General features: G+C 40.0%; 1 protein-coding gene across 3 annotated transcripts; it reads left to right on the forward strand.

Moving 5' to 3' along the window:
• The first annotated feature begins 687 nt into the window (after positions 1-687).
• Positions 688-16956, forward strand: MS4A1 (membrane spanning 4-domains A1). Of its 3 annotated transcripts, none has more exons than XM_010384979.2 (7): positions 688-837; positions 8521-8695; positions 9163-9282; positions 10428-10484; positions 12066-12302; positions 13136-13198; positions 14432-16956. In XM_010384979.2, exons 2-7 carry the CDS (start codon positions 8537-8539, stop codon positions 14648-14650), a joined length of 855 nt encoding a protein of 284 aa, XP_010383281.1. In that variant the 5' UTR covers positions 688-837; positions 8521-8536; the 3' UTR covers positions 14651-16956. The 3 variants fall into 3 exon arrangements, with proteins under 3 accessions (XP_010383281.1, XP_010383278.1, XP_010383279.1); XM_010384976.2 differs by having other exon boundaries at positions 13097-13198; positions 14432-16272; XM_010384977.2 differs by having other exon boundaries at positions 739-837; positions 8347-8695; positions 13097-13198; positions 14432-16272.
• The last annotated feature ends 4671 nt before the right edge of the window (positions 16957-21627 follow it).

The raw sequence follows: 21627 nt of genomic DNA on the forward strand, positions 1-21627 counted from the left end.
GACACCACCAACTTCTTCCATTTCCCTACTTGATCTAGCACTGGGCTTGATGACCCTGCAGCTCCAGACTAGACTAAAAAGAGAGGCAACACAAGCAAACTTGACAGATGGAAGAAAAATGTGGGTTCAGAGGTAAAAGTGCTATTTCAATTTACATCTCCAAATATGGAGGCTAATTCTTGCTTTGAGTGGCTGGGTACATGTACTACGGCACTGAAGTATACTTTTAGGCCCCATTTCTGCTAAATCTGACACAAGATATATACATGGTTCATTAGAAACCTAAGTGTGAGCAAATGAGGACAATATTTGAGGACCCCTAAGTATAGTGCTCCCAAGTGTACAGCCTCAGTGATTCTTGAATCTCTGCATGGATGCCTCCTCCCCACCTACTCAGCCCTAAAAGTGAAGCAGGAAGGTAAAATCCAGTGCTAACAGTCCATCTTTGACCAACTTCTAGACTCTTTCTTGTCCTTAGGGACCCACCATCCACACCTGCTTATAGGGTGGGGGCTGCAGAAGTTCTTCTAATTAAGGTCACATGAGCATGCCAGGCAGTCCCCTGGGGTCTTTTTCAAGAAGTGAAACCTGGTAAGGCAGAAACTTTTTCTGCACCTCCTTCAGCTATGGTAAGTGTTAAACCAAGGTAATTGGAGCGAAGCCCAAGGTAGCGGAAGCTACTGATTTCCTGTCACCTGGCATCTATCAGCGATTTCATCCTCAGGCCTGGACTACCTCACTCACCCTCCCAGTGTGCTTGAGAAACGAGCTGCACCCACTGAACTCTGCAGCCGGCATCCAAATCAGCCCTTGAGATTTGAGGCCTTGGAGACTCAGGTAAGGAATCAATTTGCTTTCTTTACATGACTTAAAGGAGGTGATGGATAAGGTATAGAATGGTTTTGAAAACTGGAGGTTCTTGGTCTTAATTCTAGAGTTTCCCTACTCAGACTTCCTAAAAGTTCTATTACTTAAGGAGGGGTGATGATATCAAGGCTTGCTGCCCACTCACTCCTCTAACCACTCTCCCTTTCAACAATTACCCTACGCAGTCAACTGTGAAATCATTCCACAAAAGTAGTAGATTGCAGCATATAGATTAAATCATGGTTTCTAAACCATTGGGTTCAGACTGGAGCTCTACCACTTATAAGCCATATAACCTTGGGCAAATTGCTAAACCTCTAAAGGCTCAACTTCCTCATCTATAAAATGGGGTCAATGGTAATACCCACTGTATTGTGAAAATTAGAACTAAAATCCTGCATCCCTTAGGACTTCCCAATACCAAATGAGAAAATAATCAGTCATAGCCATAATGAAAAAAAACTTCATTCCTCTTCCTTTAAATGCTTTTGTCTACATTAAATGTAAATATACCTAGAAGTACAGGTGGCTTTACAGGCTAACATTTTCTGGAGGGGATTTGTGGACATCAAGTTGAGCACGAAATCCTGCCTCAAATCTATCACATGGAAAACCAAGAGTGAGAGGGGCCACTGCAGATGGGAGGTAGCTCTAATGAAGGAAAACAAGGATTAATTTTAATCATGCCATTACTGTTTTCTGAATCCAGTATATAAGTGACTCCCTGTTTCCCATAAAATGGCTTAGTCTCACTGAGAATCTGGTGGAAAGAAATGTTTAATCCAGCATTGTGAGCATTTGTGTGCATGTGTTTTGTTTGTTTGTTCGTGTTTTAGTGGAGACAAGGTTTCTCCATGTTGGTCAGGCTGGTCTCTAGCTCCCGACCTCAGGGGATCCGCCTGCCTCAGCTTCCCAAAGTGCTGGGATTACAGGCATGAGCCACTGCGCCTGGCCATTGTGAGCATTTGTAAAGCTTCCCTGAGGAAGTAGCTGAGTTTGATGTTCAGCTTAACATTACTGAGCTCATAGGACATAGAAAACAGGTTCCCTCTGCAAGTCTAGTAGGACACAGGATTCTCCGAAGAAAGTAGTTGGTGTCTAGTAAGGAAAGCAAAGAGCTAGGAGCTCTGAAGAATTCCTTGCAAACAGGCAAGGACAGCAGGAACACTCTCAGGTGATGTGCCTATCTAATGCAGAGTTTGATTGAAAGCAAAGAGGGAGGGAGAAGGAACACTTCAAAGTTGAGAAGGTTCAGGAAAGAAGGTAGAAGACATGTGTAGACCAGTGGCTCTGGTGGCGATAGTGGGCTATGAGCTTGGGAAGTCATACATGGCTGAATTCTAAAGGCCTGGAGGGGTCAGATGAAGGGTTTCACCAGCAGGTAATGACAGGCCAGCAAAGGAGTTCAGGCTCAGGAAGAGCATCACTCAAAGCAGTGACTGGGAGCTTGATGTAGTGGCCTTGTGGACAATGGATTGGAAAACAGAAAGACTGAAGGCAGAAAAGCATGAATGGAAATGAGAAACTCACAGGTTACTCTGGATATAGAAAACAGACCCACATGCAAAATGTGTTGCATAGGTAGAAATGGTATGACTTGGCCACTGACTGACCAATAGCCAAGATGAAGATGGACTGAGAGATGATGGAGCTAAAGTGAAATGTGGTCCCAACTATCTAAACCTTGGTGACAGGAGAAAACCTCAGATTTATAGCACAGTCCTCAAAGATAAGTTTCAGTTTCAGTCACCGGCGGAAACTAGTTGCGAAGCATTGAGAAGTGAGTGGGTGGAGAGGAGGTAGGGGAAGAGAGTGGGTGGCCAAGCTTTGAAGAAGCTGCCGTGAAGAAAAAGGGAGCCTGGGCAGTGGCCAAGAACATTGCTAGATTAAAAGAAGAAGGCTTTGGGATTCAGGGGCACCGCAGTACATTTTAGTCATTAAAGGAGTATTTAGCACTTTAGCAAATGCAAATTATCTCATTTTCTCAAAATGATACTTTGAAATGGGGAAGGCAACTATTACCCTAAACTTACGGAGACCACAAGAGGAGCAAGCAAGAGAGCTGGGATTAACTCTGTCTGCTACATATTGCCAGAAATTGGGAGAGTGAAGGTGCAAAGCAGAAATAATTTCTTGGAAGGGCTAACAGCTTGGTTGGACTGAGATGGGCTGAAAAGCACCGAGGGAAGGGAAGCAAGAGCATTCTTCCTCAGAGATAAGTGCACAGGAGGCCAGAAGGAATAAAAATGCAAAGCAATTTTGAGTGGAAAAGAATGAAGGTGAGGTAACAAAAGTGAGGTAGTTTTAGGCCGGGTGTGGTGGCTCACACCTGTAATCCCAGCACTTTGGGAGGCCGAGGTGGGTGGATCCCGAGGTCAGGAGATCGAGATCATCCTGACTAACATGGTGAAACCCTGTCTCTACTAAAAATACAAAAAATTAGCCAGGCGTGGTGGTAGCCGCCTGTAGTCCTAGCTACTTGGGAGACTGAGGCAGGAGAATGACGTGAACCTGGGAGGCAGAGCTTGCAGTGAGCCAAGATCGTCTCACTGCACTCCAGTCTGGGTGACAGAGCTAGACTCCGTCTCTAAAAAAAAAAAAAAAAAAAAAAAAAAAAAAAAGTGAGGCAGTTTTAAATTTCTCAGTATGTGATGGTATGAGTGGAGTTAAAAGTCTATTCAAACCAAAACTCATAAAGGCTGTGAGATCTTCTTCAGTGGATGGACGTGAAAACAAGGGTGCCTTTAAAAATAAAAACACAGGCCTGGCGCAGTGGCTCACGCTTGTAAATCTCAGCACTTTGGGAAGCCGAAGTAGGCAGATCACGAGGTCAGGAGATCAAGACCATTCTGGCTAACACGGTGAAACTCCATCTCTATTAAAAATACAAAACATTAGCCGGGCGTGGTGGTGGACACCTGTAGTCCCAGCCACTTGGGAGGCTGAGGCAGGAGAATGGCGTGAACCTAGGAGGCGGAGGTTGCAGTGAGGCCAGATCGCACCACTGCACTCCAGCCTGGGCGACAGAGCAAGACTTCATCTCAAAAATAAATAAATAAAATAAAATAAAAATAAAAAAATATTTGCAGGAGTTAGTGTGAGTAATTAAATGGGGTACTGACTGAGCACCTGAGTCTTGATTTTAACATTCATGCTGATTTGGACATCAGCAAATGTAAAATTTTATTGTTATTCTATTTTGGCTAATGTGGTCCATAACCCCTACTAATCTACCAACTAGTCTTTGAGCATAGCTGTGCATTGGGCACTAAGTCATTGTGAACAATTTATTTTAATGATAAGGCAAAACTGCGAGAATCTACAATCTCCATAGGAATATGTGGGCTAGTTTTATGTATTTATGAATTCTCATGGAACGAAAGTTTTTCATTACAGAGTCAGCCCACAATGCCATAAATCAATTAATATATTTACCTCTCATATATGTGAGATATATATATATCTCATCTCACATATATGAGATATATATAATCTCATCTCACATATATGAGATATATATATCTCATCTCACATATATGAGATATATATATCTCATCTCACATATATGAGATATATATATCTCATCTCATATATATGAGAGAGATATATCTCTCTCATATATATATGACAGAGAGATAGTTTCCATAAAAGACAAAAAACAGAGAAAGAACTCATGTGTTTGTTTATAAACTACTATTTTATACAAATATTTGTTTAAGGCTTGTAGAAATATAGTTGCCATCGTAAGATACCATTTTAACAGAGAAATAAAATATCACACACACACACACACACACACACACACACAACAGCCCTCGTGGTCATTATTGCCATTAGTCACAACAGGCACAGCCCAAGTAGAATTGGCTTACAAAAAAGGTTTATCTCACCAACAATACAGACACAGCTTTAATCAAGCAGTTGATTAATAAAATGAAATTAAAACAACGGTAGTCCAATCATCTCCTTCAGTTCAAACAATTGATGACCTTTGCACTTTAAGTAATCTTCACTAAAGTTACCCCTCTAGGGCGGAGTGTAGTGACTCCCAGCTCATTCTATACTTGCCATACGACCTTCAGAGGTCTGAACCTCCATTTCCTCGTCTGCAGAAAGTAGTCAAAATGCCTACTTATGAAGGTGTTGAGTTGGCAATACCATATACAATATCCCTAGTATGCAGTAGGTGCTCAGTAAACAACTATCATTATCTGGACTAGCCTATGGTACAGCAGAAAAAGCATCAGCGTCAGAGCCATGGTGACTGCCTTCTAGCTTGGCTCTGATGCTAACTGTGAGGTCTTCACCAAGGCACATTCTATACCCAGACTGCAGTTTCCTCATTTGTGAAATGAACAGAATGGTTTCTGAGGTTTGGACGAGCTCTAGAAATCCCACCTAGTGACCAGTATGCAAACTCTTTAGTGGGCTGTATTGAAATACTCCTTTTTGTTAGTGGTCAAAGCAGATCCCCAGGATCATGTGGCATCTGGCTATCCAGGGCAGGGGCAAAATTAAGTGAGAAACAACCAAAGTCTCTTCTCTTCCCTCTAGCCCGTGCGCCAGACAGATAATAATTTTCATTGGATTTATAGTCATTCAAATAGTGCATATACTGGAAGGAGAAAAGAGGGGTTCATAAGGGAAAGGCTGAATTCCTATTTCTCACAGAAGACAAAGCAGCCTGGTACCCTGGACGCCTCCTTTGAGAGATCCAAGTCTTCATTTTAAATCTTTGCTGGCTGGGCATGGTGGCTCACGGTTGTAATCCTAGCACTTTGGGAGGTGGAGGCGGGCAGATTGCTTGAGTCCAGGAGTTCAAGACCAGCCTGGGCAACATGGAAAGACCCCATCTCTAAAAGAAATATAAAAATTAGCCGAGTATGGTGGTGGTTACCTGTGGTCCCAGCTACTCCAGAGGCTGAGGCAGAAGGATCCCCTAAGCCCAGGAGATAGAGGCTGCAGTGAGCTGTGATCATGCCACTGCACTGCAGCCTGGGCGACAGAGAGAGGCCCTGTCATGAAAACAAACAAACAAACAAACAAACAAACAAACAAGTAACCTAACTTCTCCGTGCCCTTGTTTCCTCTTCTATAAAACGCAGGTGATGATTCACTCCTTGCCTATTCTATAAGACTGAGTCTATAAGACTCAGATGAGATACCATGAGTCAAATCTGCTTCTAGCTGTAAAGTAGGTATAAATGTGGGTGACAGTAGTCAGCTGCCTGTTTTACATCACACCTGCAGCTACTCAGCTCTGATTGACTTCAGTAAGATATACTTCAGCCTGTGGTCTAATGGCTGGGATGTGGCACTAGCTTCAGTAAGATATGTGACCTGAATAGACAGTCTTGATTTCCAACACATCTTACGTGACTTACAATCAGTAAAGACAAGAGCAACGATGTGTCCTCAAAAGAGGGATTTTCAGATTCCAGGAAAGACCCAATCGCGTCCACATAAGCGCTTAACATAAATAACTGCATACTAAGGAAACCCAAGATGAAGATTGAACAGAATCTTAAAATATCTGAGCTGGAAAGGGCCTTATTAATTGCCTTCTCACTTCAGAAATGAATAAATCATGAAAACTGATAAATAGCATTTACTACGCTCTTTGTTTGTCCTAGGCACAATTACATATGTTAACTTATTTATGTCTTATCTCTCAGAGAGGGGTACTGTTCTCACTTTACAGAAGGATAAAATAGAAACCAATCCTCAGTAAAGTACAAAGAAGAACAAGAATAGCAACAAAAATAACTATTTATTCCAACATGGGTTCTTTGCATACATTTATTTCTTCAATAATATTTATTCTACTACAAAGACACATGCACACGTATGTTTATTGCGGCACTATTCACAATAGCAAAGACTTGGAATCAACCCAAATGTCCATCTGTGACAGACTGGATTAAGAAAATGTGGCACATATACACCATGGAATACTATGCAGCCATAAAAAAGGATAAGTTTGCGTCCTTTGTAGGGACATGGATGCAGCTGGAAACCATCATTCTTAGCAAACTATCACAAGAAGAGAAAACCAAACACCGCATGTTCTCACTCATAGGTGGGAACTGAACAATGAGATCACTTGGACTCGGGAAGGGGAACATCACACATCGGGGCCTATCATGGGGAGGGGGGAGGAGGGAGGGATTGCATTGGGGAGTTATACATGATATAAATGATGAATTGATGGGTGCTGACGAGTTGATGGGTGCAGCACACCAATATGGCACAAATATACATATGTAACAAACCTGCACGTTATGCACATGTACCCTAGAACTTAAAGTATAATAAAAAAAAAAAAATTAAAAAAAATAAAAGTAACTAAATCCAAGAATTATTTTAGATACTGAACAAGAGAGAACAAAATCTCAACTTTGATGGAACTTCCATTCTGTGGGGGAAGAGATAGATAATAAGCAAATAAATAAATAAGGTAATTGCCTACAGTGATCAATGCCGTAGAGCAAACAAGATAGGATTTTGTAAAAGACAGCAAATAGGAGCACGTGTTATAGGTTGAGGGTTCAAGGTAGGCTCCTCTAGGAGCTGACATTTGAGCTACACCTGAACAAAAAGACACTAGCCATGCACAGACCATGAGCCCAGTTAAGTGTTATAGCAGCCCATGGGATAAGAATTATTATTATTTCCATTTTACAGTTGAACCTGAGGCCCAGAGAATTTAAAGAACTTGCCCAACATATCAGAACAAATAGAGGAATCACTATTGAAACCTAGGCAATCTGACTCAGGAGGCCACAGTCTTACATACCGCATTAGAAAGCCCTATAGAGCCTTTTTTTTTTTTTTTTTTTTCTTTGAGATGGAGTCTCACTCTTGCCCGGGCTGTAATGCAGTGGCATGATTTCAGCTAACTGCAACCTCTGCTTCCTGGGTTCAAGCAAGTCTCCCGAGTAGCTAGGATTACAGTTGTACACCACCAACACACCTGGCTAATTTTTGTATTTGTAGTAGAGACAGGGTTTTGCCATGTTAGCCAGGTTGGTCTCAAACTCCTGACCTCAGGTGATCTGCCTGCCTTGGCCTCCCAAAGTGCTGGGATTACAGGCGTGAGCCACCACGCCCGACCTAGAGAGCCTTCTTGATGTGACTTGCACAAGGTGGCAGAGTTAGAGACAGAAGGAGGCCTGGAATCGACCCCTCCTGGTTCTACAGATAGTCCTCACCGCACTCTGCACTGTTGCCTCTGGCCCATCATAATGCACAAAGGCAGATAAACAAAAGGACAAGGACCAGTCCATTGAAAAAACATTTTTCAATATTAAAGCACAAGAAAAGCATCCAGGAATAAGAAACAAAGAGGACATGCAGTCATATATGCAAGGTGTTCTCTACAAAGATAAAGTATGCCCCAAACCCAGTTGCCAAGATCACTGGCAGGGACTCCTGGGCCCACATGCTCTTCCTAAACAACCCCTCCATCTCCTTTCTCAGAACTCAGCAGTAGGCCTTGCCTCAGATCCAAGGTCACTCGGAAGAGGCCATGTCCACCCTCAATGACACTCATGGAGGAAATGCTGAGAGAAGCATTCAGATGCATGACACAAGGTAAGATTGCCAAAAATCTTGTTCTTGCTCTCCTCACTTTGTTATTTGTTTCATTTTTAGGAGTTTTGAGAGCAAAATGACAACACCCAGAAATTCAGTAAATGGGACTTTCCCAGCAGAGCCAATGAAAGGCCCTATTGCTATGCAACCTGGTCCAAAACCACTCCTCAGGAGGATGTCTTCACTGGTGGGTCCCACGCAAAGCTTCTTCATGAGGGAATCTAAAGCTTTGGGGGTAAGTCCGTTGCCTTCCATCCCAAGTCGTAGGGATTCTCTGGCCAACAGAAGCTGATGCTGTAGGCCACATACAGAATTCAATCCAACTTGAAGAATTGGGATCCAACCTGATGTGTTCTTTATGTCCAACACAGCAGGCCAAATCAGGGGTGCATCAGAGAAGTCACCGCCTAGATAACCTCTGGGTGATCTTATGTCACCTTTTGGTTTTGGGGTTTGTATATTCAGGGGTCCCCCATCCCAGTCCATTGCCATAATCCCAGGCATACCTGCTCCCTGGAAATGCCCTGTGTGGTTGAGGAAACAGATTCGAACAAGAAAAAGACAAAATTCTTGGCACCTTTAACTGCTTCCTTTAGGCATTCCCCACAGCCCCAAGTCAGGAGCCAGGGCTTCCAACCTTGTCTTTGCCTGCTAGCAGGGATGATTTCAGCTCATCCATCGCTGCCTCTGTTCTCTCCCCAGGCTGTCCAGATTATGAATGGGCTCTTCCACATTGCCCTGGGGGGTCTTCTGATGATCCCAGCAGGGATCTATGCACCCATCTGTGTGACTGTGTGGTACCCTCTCTGGGGAGGCATTATGGTGAGTAAAAGAATAGCAGTCATTTGGGAAATGATGCAGACAAAAATGTTAAAAGGCTCCACAGGGATATGCTGGATTATTTCTGTGTTGAGGGAAATATTATTGGGTTAAACTAATTAAGAAGACAGGTTGACCAAATTGAGTATAAATCCCATGGTTGAGAGTCAGTGTTCCTGTTTCATGTGAATTCAGAGAAGGGGGCCCTGCATGGATCTCACAGGGACTGTCCAAAGCAAGAACACTCCAAAGTCAGTTCTGGTGGGGAGGGCGGCCCTAGACTTTTAGACTAGATAGCAAGATGTTTTGGAAAGCAAGAGGGAGCAGGAGCATCCACTTCCTCCCATCTACTCCTTCTTGCTTACAATTCTGTTTAGTTACTATGGTACCTGATGAAATTTGTCCCATCACAAATCAGTCTTATTTTGCTTATCAACAGAGCAGCACTCTTTTGGCTGTTTTATGTACACGTTTTCCAAATCTGTAACCCTGTCCGGGTGTGGCACATAGGACAGTGATGTTTATTTCCCCATGACACTTTTCATAGTTGCCACTATAAGTCCAGGATTAAAATTTTCCAAACAAGAGACGGGTTAGAGCAAGAGTTTCCTCCATTCTACAGCCTGAATGTGAGAAAAGGAAGACGAAAAATAGTCATCATCATTTCCTGTAACAGCCAGTGTTTTAATGGAGTGCCTGTGCCGTTCAGGTCAAGTATTTCCTTCTACATCAATTCACTCTTCAGAGGCCATCAGAGTCATTTATGTCACTGTGAACCCCCAAAGGGCAGTTCTACAAGTTAAAAACAAAGAAAAACTAAAAATAAAACTTTTAAATTCATGGTATGTGTATTAATTGATAAGGAAATACGAGTTCTGTCTCTTTGGTCTTATTATATTTCTAGTCACAGATCCCCAGATGATTGAGTAAAAGGCATGAATTTAGTGTCACTGAGCCTGAATAAAGGAGAACTATGACAGCTGAAAAATGCATAAAACTGATAAAAATGGGTGGATGGTTGTGTGAAAGTTGCTGAAAGTGTAGGCTTCTTTCTGACCAGTTATCAATGTTAAAAAGTGATCTCCCTCTCTCCTCTTTCTCCTGCCTTGCCCACCCCTCTCCATCTCCCCCACCTCTCTTTTTTACAGTATATTATTTCCGGATCACTCCTGGCAGCAACGGAGAAAAACTCCAGGAAGTGTTTGGCAAGTAACCATATGTCCTTCTTTCCCACGTGTCAGAGAAGTACCTATTTTTTTGGTTAAAAACTGAGGCCCTTAAAAAGCCAAGGTATCACAGCCTCTCAGCCCTAAAAAGCAAAGACCCTCCACAATGTTCTTGTGATTTTATTTATGAAAAACTTAGAAGTGAGGTCTATCTGAAGTATGTTCATGGGAACAGAACTAAAAGCAGATCCATGAAAACCATACCTATAGTCTTATGAATGTTAAATGCTGTGTGAAAATAATAGACCTTTCTGAAAGTCCTATCATTTCTCCCAGATCACCCTTTAGGAAAAGTATCTGATCAATGTCATGATTGACTCAAATTCTAGCTCAGCTATTTTTTGGCTGTGCCACTGAACAAGTCAGTTTACCTCTATGTACCTCTGAGTTTTCACCTAGAAAGGAAGGGTAACAGTCCTTGCTACCATGTGACGTCACAATGGGGATGAAAGGCAGTAGAGTGTGTGATGGTGCTTCAGAGGCTATACGGTGCTACACTGTAGTCTTACCCATAAAACCCCTAGCGACTCATCCACATCCAGAGGAAACTGGCCTGTAGAGATGCTGATGCTGTACAGATGAAAAAAGTTTACTAGCAAGTTTGCTCCCTAAAAATTCCACCCCCAACACTGTCTCTTACTAAACTGAGTCACTTTCATAATCAATGAAGGAATGGGGGGATTGAGATGGTTCCTCTCTTCAAGTGGCCTGACAAACTCAGTTTTGGGGGAAAAACATTTTACGACATCAAATTATTCTCCAGATACAGCCAGACCCACTGACTTGCCATGTGTAAGTCGTAGAGCCAGGAATGAAATATGTGCAGCATAAAATAATAATCAATAATCCCATATCATTATGGCACTTCTTACTTATATTTTCCTGTTTCAACCTTTTATCATCTTTGCAAGGTAAAACGTTCACACTGATATTCTCGCACCTATGCTACCCAGAGACATCAGCCCTAATTGTATTTTGGAAGATGGCTAACTGGGGCTGATCGCAGCCTATGGCAGCAGGGATAGGTGTTGTTACTGTTGTTGCTTCTGCTTTTTAAATTTCCATTTATTTGATAGTACAGATCTAGAGGGTTCTAGCTGAACCTTCCCAACCTAGACTTCACAATACCATCCCACTAAAGTGTGATACAAGAACCGTCTTCTCTCTCTTCCCTCTACCTATTTATGAAGGCATATAATAAACTGGATAATATTTATCTTCACTTATTCAACAAATATTTATTGAATGCGTATTAGAATGGTGGCAGTGGCAGTGAAGGAAGTGCAAGGATACAAGATATAGAATCAAGGGTTACTCTTAGAATTTTTGCTTTGTAAAACAGATGGATGGTGAATGAGATAGGGAAGACTGAGAAAAGAACAGGATAGAGACATGATTTTATTTTATAGAGACAAAGAGGTTAAAAACAACCGAGAGAACTTCAGTATATTTAGTTGTAGTTGCTTTGTGAGTCCAGGGAGTGGCATTTGGAATTCCCTCCCAGACTATGTTTTCCAAAGGGAAATCAAACCCAATTAATAATCTGTGTCTCCATTTCAGGTCAAAGGAAAAATGATAATGAATTCATTGAGCCTCTTTGCTGCCATTTCTGGAATGATTCTTTCAATCATGGACATACTTAATATTAAAATTTCCCATTTTTTAAAAATGGAGAGTCTGAATTTTATTAGAGTTCACACACCATATATTAACATATACAACTGTGAACCAGCTAATCCCTCTGAGCAAAGCTCTCCATCTACTCAATACTGTTACAGCATACAATCTCTGTTCCTGGTAAGTGTGAAACTGGATTGCTCTCCAGGGCGGAAGGATGACTTGTTTATTAAGATCATGAATTCTGGATTCATCCAGACCACCTGAGTTTGCTAGTTATTGTCTATGTAGCTGTGGGCAAGAATTTTAACCACACTCTGTCTCAACTTCTTCACCTGTAAAATGGGGATGGTAACACTATTTATCTAATAGGGTTGTTCTGAGTAATAAGTAAGTTAATATATACAAAACATTTAGAACAGTGTTTGGTACCTAGAAGTGCTATATAAGCATTGGCTTTAACGTTAATTATTGTAAACATCATTAGTGGCATTAATATTTATCATTATATTGACTAAGATGAGCATAGAAGAAATACCTAAGATGTTATGAATATCTTTTGCCCAAGGACTTTTAAACGTAGAGTTTGAAAGAGATTTTTTAAAAATGCATATCCCAAGGATGAAGAGGTCTCCTCAGCATGATGCCATACCAACTAAGACTGAACACAATTTAATTTGAGACTCATTACTTAGTCTTTCCTATATAGAATTGATTCTTCAACTGATTATTCATACCTTACTTTCTATCAGCAATACACATTAACCATCTGTTGTGTGCTGAAAGATGTGTTTAGAGTTAGGGTTAGAGTTAGAGCTGTCTCCTGTACTAGCAGTTCTCACAGCTAGTCATTACTTGTCTAAAGAATTGACCTCTTGATCATTCAATTATAGTCAACAATAACTTATTGAACATCAACAGTGTTCTTTGTGCCATTATTACATTTTCACCTTCATTCTTCTGTTGTTTTTCAGGGCATTTTGTCAGTGATGCTGATCTTTGCCTTCTTCCAGGAACTCGTAATAGCTGGCATCGTTGAGAATGAATGGAAAAGAACATGCTCCAGACCCAAATCTGTAAGTAGTAGGCCCTCTGGCCACAAACTCCCTCTAGAAAATCCATATCCACAAAGGATCATTTATGGAGAATGTAATCTGACGAGTCGTTGAAACTAGGAGCTTGATTTGAAAGGAAAAAAAAAAAAGGTCATGGCATATTTCTAGAAAGCAAATAATATCAATAGTAAGTAAAGATGTCTTGAAATTTGAAATCAGTCTGTAGTTAGAGCCCACAGTTCTACATTCTGTGTGTTTTTTGTTTGTTTTGTTTTGTTTTGTTTTGTTTTGTTTTTTGAGACAGAGTCTCACTTTGTCACCCAGGTTGGAGTGCAATGGTGCGATCTTGGCTCACTGCAACCTCCACCTCCTGGGTTCAGGCGATTCTCCTGCCTCACCCTCTCAAGTAGCTGGGATTACAGGAACCCGCCAACACGCCAGGCCAATTTTTGTATTTTTGTAGAGACAGGGGTTTCACCATGTTGGCCAGGCCGGTCTTGAACTCCCGACCTCAGGTGATCCTCCTGCCTCAGCCTCCCAAAGTGCTGGGATTGCAGGCATGAGCCACCATGCCCTGCCTCTGTGCATCATCTTCTTAACCTTCCCTGCTGCTTGACTTCAGCCTTCCATCCTGATTTTGTGATTCCACATTCAGTGTGTAAAAGCAAGATGGTTGAAGGTTGAAGGCTGACTAAAGTCACTAGCCCTTTGGTTTCATTTTTCAGTATTCCCCTCCTCCCTCCTTTTCACCTAGTTCCTCTTCCAAGACAGTAGGTTAAAGGGCTCCACAAATGGAAATAAAAAGAGACCAATAATAGATATATTACTAACCGCTTCAGAACCAGACTGTTAGATTAAGAATAGAATTTAGAAATCATCACTAATTACTTCATTTTGCATTTAAAGAAAAATAGTATCAAAGAGTGAAAATTCTTCTCCCAGAGTTATATTCACTAAAAGCAAATCAGAACAACAATCTAAACTCCTCTCTTACTGCAACGTTCTTTTCCCAATACCACGTGGTCATTCCAGGCACTGGGGTAAATGTCTGCTGCCCTTGAAGATTTACTCAGACTTGAGTTTTAATAAGTGATTTGATAAGAATTTAAGCACCTGCAAAATAAATCCTGGTATTTAAAAGCATATAATAAGTAGCATAAAAACCAGGAGCTATTTGATAAATGTTTGTAGAGATTGTTGACAAAGGTGTCAATGGTAAAAGTAAAGAATAGTTTGTTTAATATTGTGTTGTAGAGCGTAGTTCTCCTGTCAGCTGAAGAAAAAAAAGAACAAGCCATTGAAATAAAAGAAGAAGTGGTTGGGCTAACTGAAACACCTTCCCAACCAAAGAATGAAGAAGACATTGAAATTATTCCAATCCAAGAAGAGGAAGAAGAGGAAACAGAGACAAACTTTCCAGAACCTCCCCAAGATCAGGAATCCTCACCAATAGAAAATGACAGCACTCCTTAAATGATTTCTTCTATTTTCTGTTTCCTTTTTTAAACATTAGTGTTCATAGCTTCCAAGAGACACGCTGACTTTCATTTCTTGAGGTACTCTGCACATACTCACCACATCTCTATCTGGCGTTTGCATGGAGTGGCCATAGCCCCTTCTCTCTTACACTGAAAGTAGAGAATGTAGCCATTGTAGCAGCTTGTATTGTCATGATTCTTCTTTTAAGCAACTTTCTTACATTGAAGAAAGGCAGAATGAGTGCTTCAGAATGTGATTTCCTACTAACCTGTTCCTTGGATAGGCTTTTTAGTATGTTTTTTTGTTTGTTTGTTTTTGTTTTTCCATTTTCTCCATCAGCAACCAGGGAGACTGCACCTGATGGTAAAGATATATGACTACTTCACGACATTCCTAAACTATCTTTTTTTTTTTTTTTTCCACATCTATGCTTTTGGTGGAGTCCCTTTTGCATCACTGTTTTAAAGACAATTTAAAAAATAACAACTAGGGACAACACAGAACCTATTCCATTTATCTTTCTACAGGGCTGACATTGTGGCACATTCTTAGAGTCACCACACCCCATGAGGGAAGCTCTAAATGGCCAGCACTCATCTGTTTTTGTAAAAACAGCATAGCTTATACATAGACATGTCTCTGCCTTAACTCTTCCTGACTCCCACTCTAGGCTATTGTTTGCATGTCTACCTACTTTTAGCCTTTATGCAAGAAAAGAAAAAAATGACCATAGAAAATGCCACAATGAGGTGCCCAAATTTCAAATAATAATCAACATTTCATTGTATTTATAATTTCCAGATGACAAAGTATTTCATCAAATAACTTCATCTGATGTTCCAGGATCAAGAAAACATCCCTATCTCTATTTTACAAGTAATTCAAAGAGGTCAAATAACTTGTAAACAAGAAAAGGTAACTTATCAACAGTCATAACTAGTAATTACGAGAGCCTTGTTTCATAACCAGGTCTTCTTACTCAAATCCTGTGATGTTTGAAATAACCAAATTGTCTCTCCAATGTCTGCATAAACTGTGAGAGCCAAGTCAACAGCTTTTATCAAGAACTTACCCGCTGATCAGCACTAAACAAGCACTGAGAGACACAGAGAGTCAGAGTCAGATTTTACCCATGGGGATAAAAAGACTCAGACTTCTACCACATTTGGAAAATGACTTGCATCATAAATATATAATTAACTGGTAGTTTATATAAAGCAGACACTAAGTGCTATAGACATTCTCAGAATATCCTACTCAGAAACAATGTAATTAAAATGCCAAATCTGAGTCAATAGCTGCCTTACTTTTCAATGCAGATATACTAGTACCTTACTTTGAAATAATGTTAACCTAGGGTGAGGTCACTATAATCTGTAGTCTATTATTTGGGCATTTGCTACATGATGAGTGCTGCCCGATTGTGGCAGGTAAAGAGACAATGTAATTTGCACTCCCTGTGATATTTCTACATTTTTAGAGACCACTAGTGGAAGACATTCCCCAAAATTAGAAAAAAAAGGAGATAGAACATTTCTGTCGACGTAAAGTTCTCAAAATTCGTTCTAAATTAATAAAACTATCTTTGTGCTCTTTTCTGCAACAGATGATTCCAACATGGGTGTTTGTCTATTCTTCTTTACTCTTGAAACATTAGACCATGGGAGGTTCTTACAGCCTTGAGTTCATATTTACAAAACCCCAATCTAGGTTTGAACTGTGAGGTGTCAGGTCATCAAATATTCATGTCTATATAGTCTTACACAGGTTCCCAAAGAAAATGTTCATGGGATAGGTCATTGATAATGGATTCCTTACTCCCAGAACTCCAGATGACTGAAATATATGAGAGAAGTAGGAAAGGGCATGGTAGGGGCAGGCCTGAGGAAAAAAAATGAAAGTCAGAAATCTTTAAAAAAAAATACAAGATGTTATTTCTATCTTATTTTTTTCCCCATTTCTGAAATATATATGAGGATTCCTCTCCAAACCCATGGTTTCTCTAAGAATTTTGAGTCATTTGACCTCAAATAATTAGTTTTGGCTGACCTCACATAAGTTATTAAAATAGGGGACATCTTTAATGTCTGCTATTAAAGAAGAATGAAAATTCCTATGACCTTCTCTCCGATGATCCCTTTGGCAATATAGAGTCAAATAATAACATTGGCCAATAGTAAACATGCTTTGCCAAGAAGTGGAATATATATTCTCCAGCCTTAGTTTTTCCTCTCAATTTGTATTTTCGTAAAAATAATGTTATATCCACAAAGGAAATAAGCTTCGAAAACCCAATTGCACTCATTGACTAGGAGGCTCACATAACTTCTTTTCATTTTCTTCTGATTGTCTTATAATCTTTGTTTATAATAAGGTGATAAACCATCCCAGTTTGTCTGAATCTGAGGGATTTTTCTGGGATACAAGATTTTCAATGTTAAAACCAAGATAGTCCCAGGCAAACAGGATGGTTGATTATCCTACTTCATAGTAATAGATAAGTTTACCCAGTTACAATCACGGCATATTATTTGCTTTTTACATGTAACAGCATATCATAGATTTTTCCTTATTCATATATAATTTCATAAGCATCACTTAATTTCAATTTAGGATTTCATGAATCAATATAAATTTACCATTCCTCTATTATTGGATATGTAGGGTATTTTCTTTCTTTTTACAAATGACTTTTGGAGCACAGAAACGATGAGCAAGATACATGTTTCCTCTTATTATTCAAAATGTAGCTTTACATTTAAAGTCTTGTCAATGCCGACCAGTAGGAAGTACTAGCACCTGTTAAAACCCAGAAAATTTATTTTTAATTTCACTTCGATAAGAGAATAGTCAAAGATTCAATACACAGAAATAGTTACTTCAGATTCATTTAGTATGAGTTCATTTAAGAAATTTGATTTGTTTTAAATTCTTGGTGTATAACATAAAACACTGATGGAGGGGTTCAAATCTGAAATTTTCATAGGTTAAGTCTTCAATACTTCAGTGAGTTTCCTTTTATGGAATACTTGGTTGTGTGTTCTGAGCTAAAAAGTACCAAGTAACAAATGAACACGACAGAATCATGTGGTGGCAAAATCAAAGCAAAGTTACAATTATCCTCTATTGACCCCAGCCTACTCAGCAGTGCAAAATGCTGAGGCAAGAATAAATAAGTTGTCTCCTCTTAGGGCTGGAGAAAGAGAAATTAGTTAATCAGGTACCTGTTATGGGTAAAGCATTTTGTTAAGTATGGAGGGGTACAGATAAAGATAGGAGAAGCTCCCTGATCTCAAAAATCTTAGTGCCTAATTGAGAATGATATAAGCATACGTATTAAAAGATAACCAATAAAGGTCCAAGAAAACTCAATGGGAAAAGAACAATCTTTTCAACAAACTGTGGTGGGACAACTGCATAGCCATATGCAAAAGAATAAAATTGGACACCTACCTCACACCATACACAAAAATTAAAATGGAGGCCTAAATGTAGGAGGTAACACTATAAACCTCTTAGGAGAAAACACAGGTATACATTTTGTTACCCTGAAAAGGCAATGAGTTCTTAAACATGACACCAGAGGCACAAGCAACCAATGAAAAAATAGATAACTTTGTTCTTAAAAAATTTTAAAAAAATAAATAAGGAAAAATAGGAAGGAAGAGAGAAAGAGAAAGAAGGGAAGTAAAGGAAAGAAAGAAGGACACAACCTTACTCCACACTGTTTGGGTTTTGAGGTTTGGTATACTTTGGACTCCCCAGAAGGAACTTAGAATAGGGGTTACCAAATGGATGCACATTAGCACGAAGTGAGAGTTTTCCAAAGCCCTGCTGCCTAAACTGAGCCCAGATGTAATTATTAGAATCTCTGGGCTAGCATTAGGCATTGGGATTTTTAAAAGGTCCCCAGATAATTCCAATTAAATCAAGTCTACCCTAAAGCTGCCTCCTTACATTTTTTTTTTTTTTTTTTTTTTTTTTTTTGAGACAGTCTCGCTCTGTCACCCAGGCTGGAGTGCAGTGGCACGACCTTGGCTCACTGCAAGCTCCGCCTCCCGGGTTCAGGCCATTCTCTTGCCTTAGCCTCCTGAATAGCTGGGACTACAGGTGCCCACCACCACATCCAGCTATTTTTTTGTATTTTTAATAGAGACGGGGTTTCAGCATGTCGGCCAGGATAGTCTCAGTCTCCTGACCTTGTGATCCGCCTACCTCAGCCTCCCAAAGTGCTGGGATTACAGGCATGAGCCACCGTGCCCAGCTCGCCTCCTTACGTATTTTAAGGTTGGCCTAAAGGTTTTTCTTTACATCATGAACTATAACAAGTGGAGATGTAAACAGACGGTCACCTATACTTGTGCCAGCCACTAAGTTTTGATCAATCAAATGTAGTCAACTGTTCGAACAGTGATCAAATAAGGTAAATGCCAACCTATAACCAATCCAGTTGTTTCTCTACCTTATTTCCATTTTCTGTACGTCACTTTTCTTTTCCCGTACGTCATCTTTCTTTTTCTGTTCATAAATCTTCTTCCATCACGTGACTGTGCTAGAGTCTCTGAGCCTCTGGCTCGAGGAGGTGGCCCAATTTGCGCATGGTTCATTGCTCAATTAAACTCCTTTAAATTTAATTTGGTTGAAGTTTTTCTTTTATCAGTACAGCTGCCTTGAAAATTAGTGATTTAAAAAATAGCATGCATCCTAGGTTAGAATGCTAAACACCTGCAGAAAACTCAATTCTGCTGAACTGTACTTCGTTTTGTCCCGTTCAATGAGAGCCTTTTTTTGAATTTGTCTTTCTCAGAGTTTTCGTAATTAAACATTTTCAAGAGAACTCAGGAAAGAAAAAGTCTTTAAGAGAATCTCTTGCAGTTCCACATTGGCAAACAAAAGACCTGCAAAATAGTATATCCTAGATGGATCTTAGGTTTTTTTTTTTTTTTTTTTGACAAACACCTAATTCAAGTTTATTTAAAAGAAGAAAAATTGTGTGTCTCATTTAATGTCTTAAAGTTTTCTGTCATCTTGTGATGCCTTTTTCCTGTCATCAACTCTGATTCACTGCAGCTGTTTCCTGCAAAATGCAAAAGCGTGACTTCAACAAGTTTCATTTCCTATAAAGATAAAAGTACAAAAAGTTGTGGATAAATCTCTGGGCAACTCTGTTACTGCAGAAGATGATGAAAAATGGTGCCAGAGCTATTTATGCAATGAGAGCTTTCTGATGCTTTAGGGCTGCGGACTTCTCTTTTCCTTGCTCTCACCTGGTTCATGGAGTAATATCGCTCTTGTCATTGATGCTGCACCTCACAGATTTGTTGCTACTGTATTGGCTGTTGTGGTTGTTTCCATCAAAGATGGGCAAGAATTGCTTTGAAGAACATTTTACAACACCCAATTGTCAAGGAGTTATTATAAGTGACATGACTGAACCTTAGCTCTAAGTGAACAGAAACGTCTAAACTGCACCATCCTCTTGACTGCTCACTAGTGAGATGGAGACTAATGCATCTAAATTCTGTACACTTCACAAAGGCAGGAATTCTTGTCTATGTTGTTTACTCCTATATACACAGCACTTAGTACCAAGCACATGGAAAGCTGAATTTGTTGCATTTGCTGAATGAATGTAACCCTTTTATCTAGCTGTGCCTGTAGGCTTTAGACCTCCCACCATTCTGAGGTAGTTGCTTGCCTAGATGCTCCTGCAAACCATTGAATTCTCTCTCTCCTCTCCTTTACAACCAAACATCTCAAAAACAGTCTGCTTTCAAGTTTGAATGCTTTCATATGGCGTTCATTTTTCAGTGAATTACAGTCTGTCTTTTCTCTCTAACACTTCTCTAAAATTGTTTCCCCCAAATTCTGCCAATGACTTCTTAATTGTTGAAACCAGTGGATTCTATTCAATTCTAATTCTGTGAAATTTGTTTTTAACAACACTTCCCTGTTGCTTCCTTGCCTTTTGAGACACATGCCCTTCCTTAGCTTCCAAGATGGGACACTCTTAACTCTCTCTCCTACTTTCTTAGACATACACAATTTCATCTTCACTAGTTTCATTTTTTCTGACAACCAAATGGGCACATTCCTTACAAAGTGTCACCTTCCCCGCAAAACTCTCATCCATTCCTGTAACTCAGTCTATCAATTTTAGGTAACTAATTCATGTAATTGCATTTTCAATCCTGCTTACTCATCTGATTTCCAAGCCTGTATGTCTACGTATTTACAAATTATTTCATAATGATCTCCTATCTGCAATGTAAAACTATAGAGCTGGTCTAATCTGAGCCCGTGGTCCAATTCCCATACACCTCCTTTTCAGCTTCCTGTCTATCTCCCTTTGCATCCTCCCCCATTCTCCATACTCACAGCTGAGGGATGTATTTGATTTCTTCTTTTTTCACTTTTTGTGTCTAATGAAGTTCCTCATGTACTTTAAGTTTTGTCTACTCTAAAATGTCTCTAAAATCCAACTCTCCTCTTCTTTCTGGTCTTCAATTTAGGTCTAGTTTCTCATTTGCTCCTGCTGTTTCACTTGTTTTAGAAACGATTAATTGGGATTGTTACATCCCGACTTAGACACCTTGAATGATTCTCCAGAGCTTACCAATTAAAGTCCAGATTCCATGGACATTTAAGATCCTGCATGGTATTGTTTTAACTTTTCTCTACTGCCTTCTCGTTACACCCCAATTTAGCCACAGTCCAGCCTGGTTATTCAATTATTGCTCCTGAACACAAATAGAATGTTTCTGTTTTCATCCTGTTTAGATATTGTTCCCCTACATGGAATATGCTTCTCTTTTTTCTCTCTTACTAACTAATTGCTGCCTATTCTCTAAGATTCATCTCAAATCCTTCTTATTCCAAGAGGTTTTCTTCTAATACTCCAAATTTATTGAGCTTCCACCTGTGCTATATTATTGAGCAATTATTTTGTCCTATGTACTGGGACATTATAC

This window comes from Rhinopithecus roxellana, chromosome 15 (genome assembly GCF_007565055.1).
Source record: "Rhinopithecus roxellana isolate Shanxi Qingling chromosome 15, ASM756505v1, whole genome shotgun sequence".
NCBI classification, from domain to species: Eukaryota; Metazoa; Chordata; class Mammalia; order Primates; family Cercopithecidae; genus Rhinopithecus; species Rhinopithecus roxellana.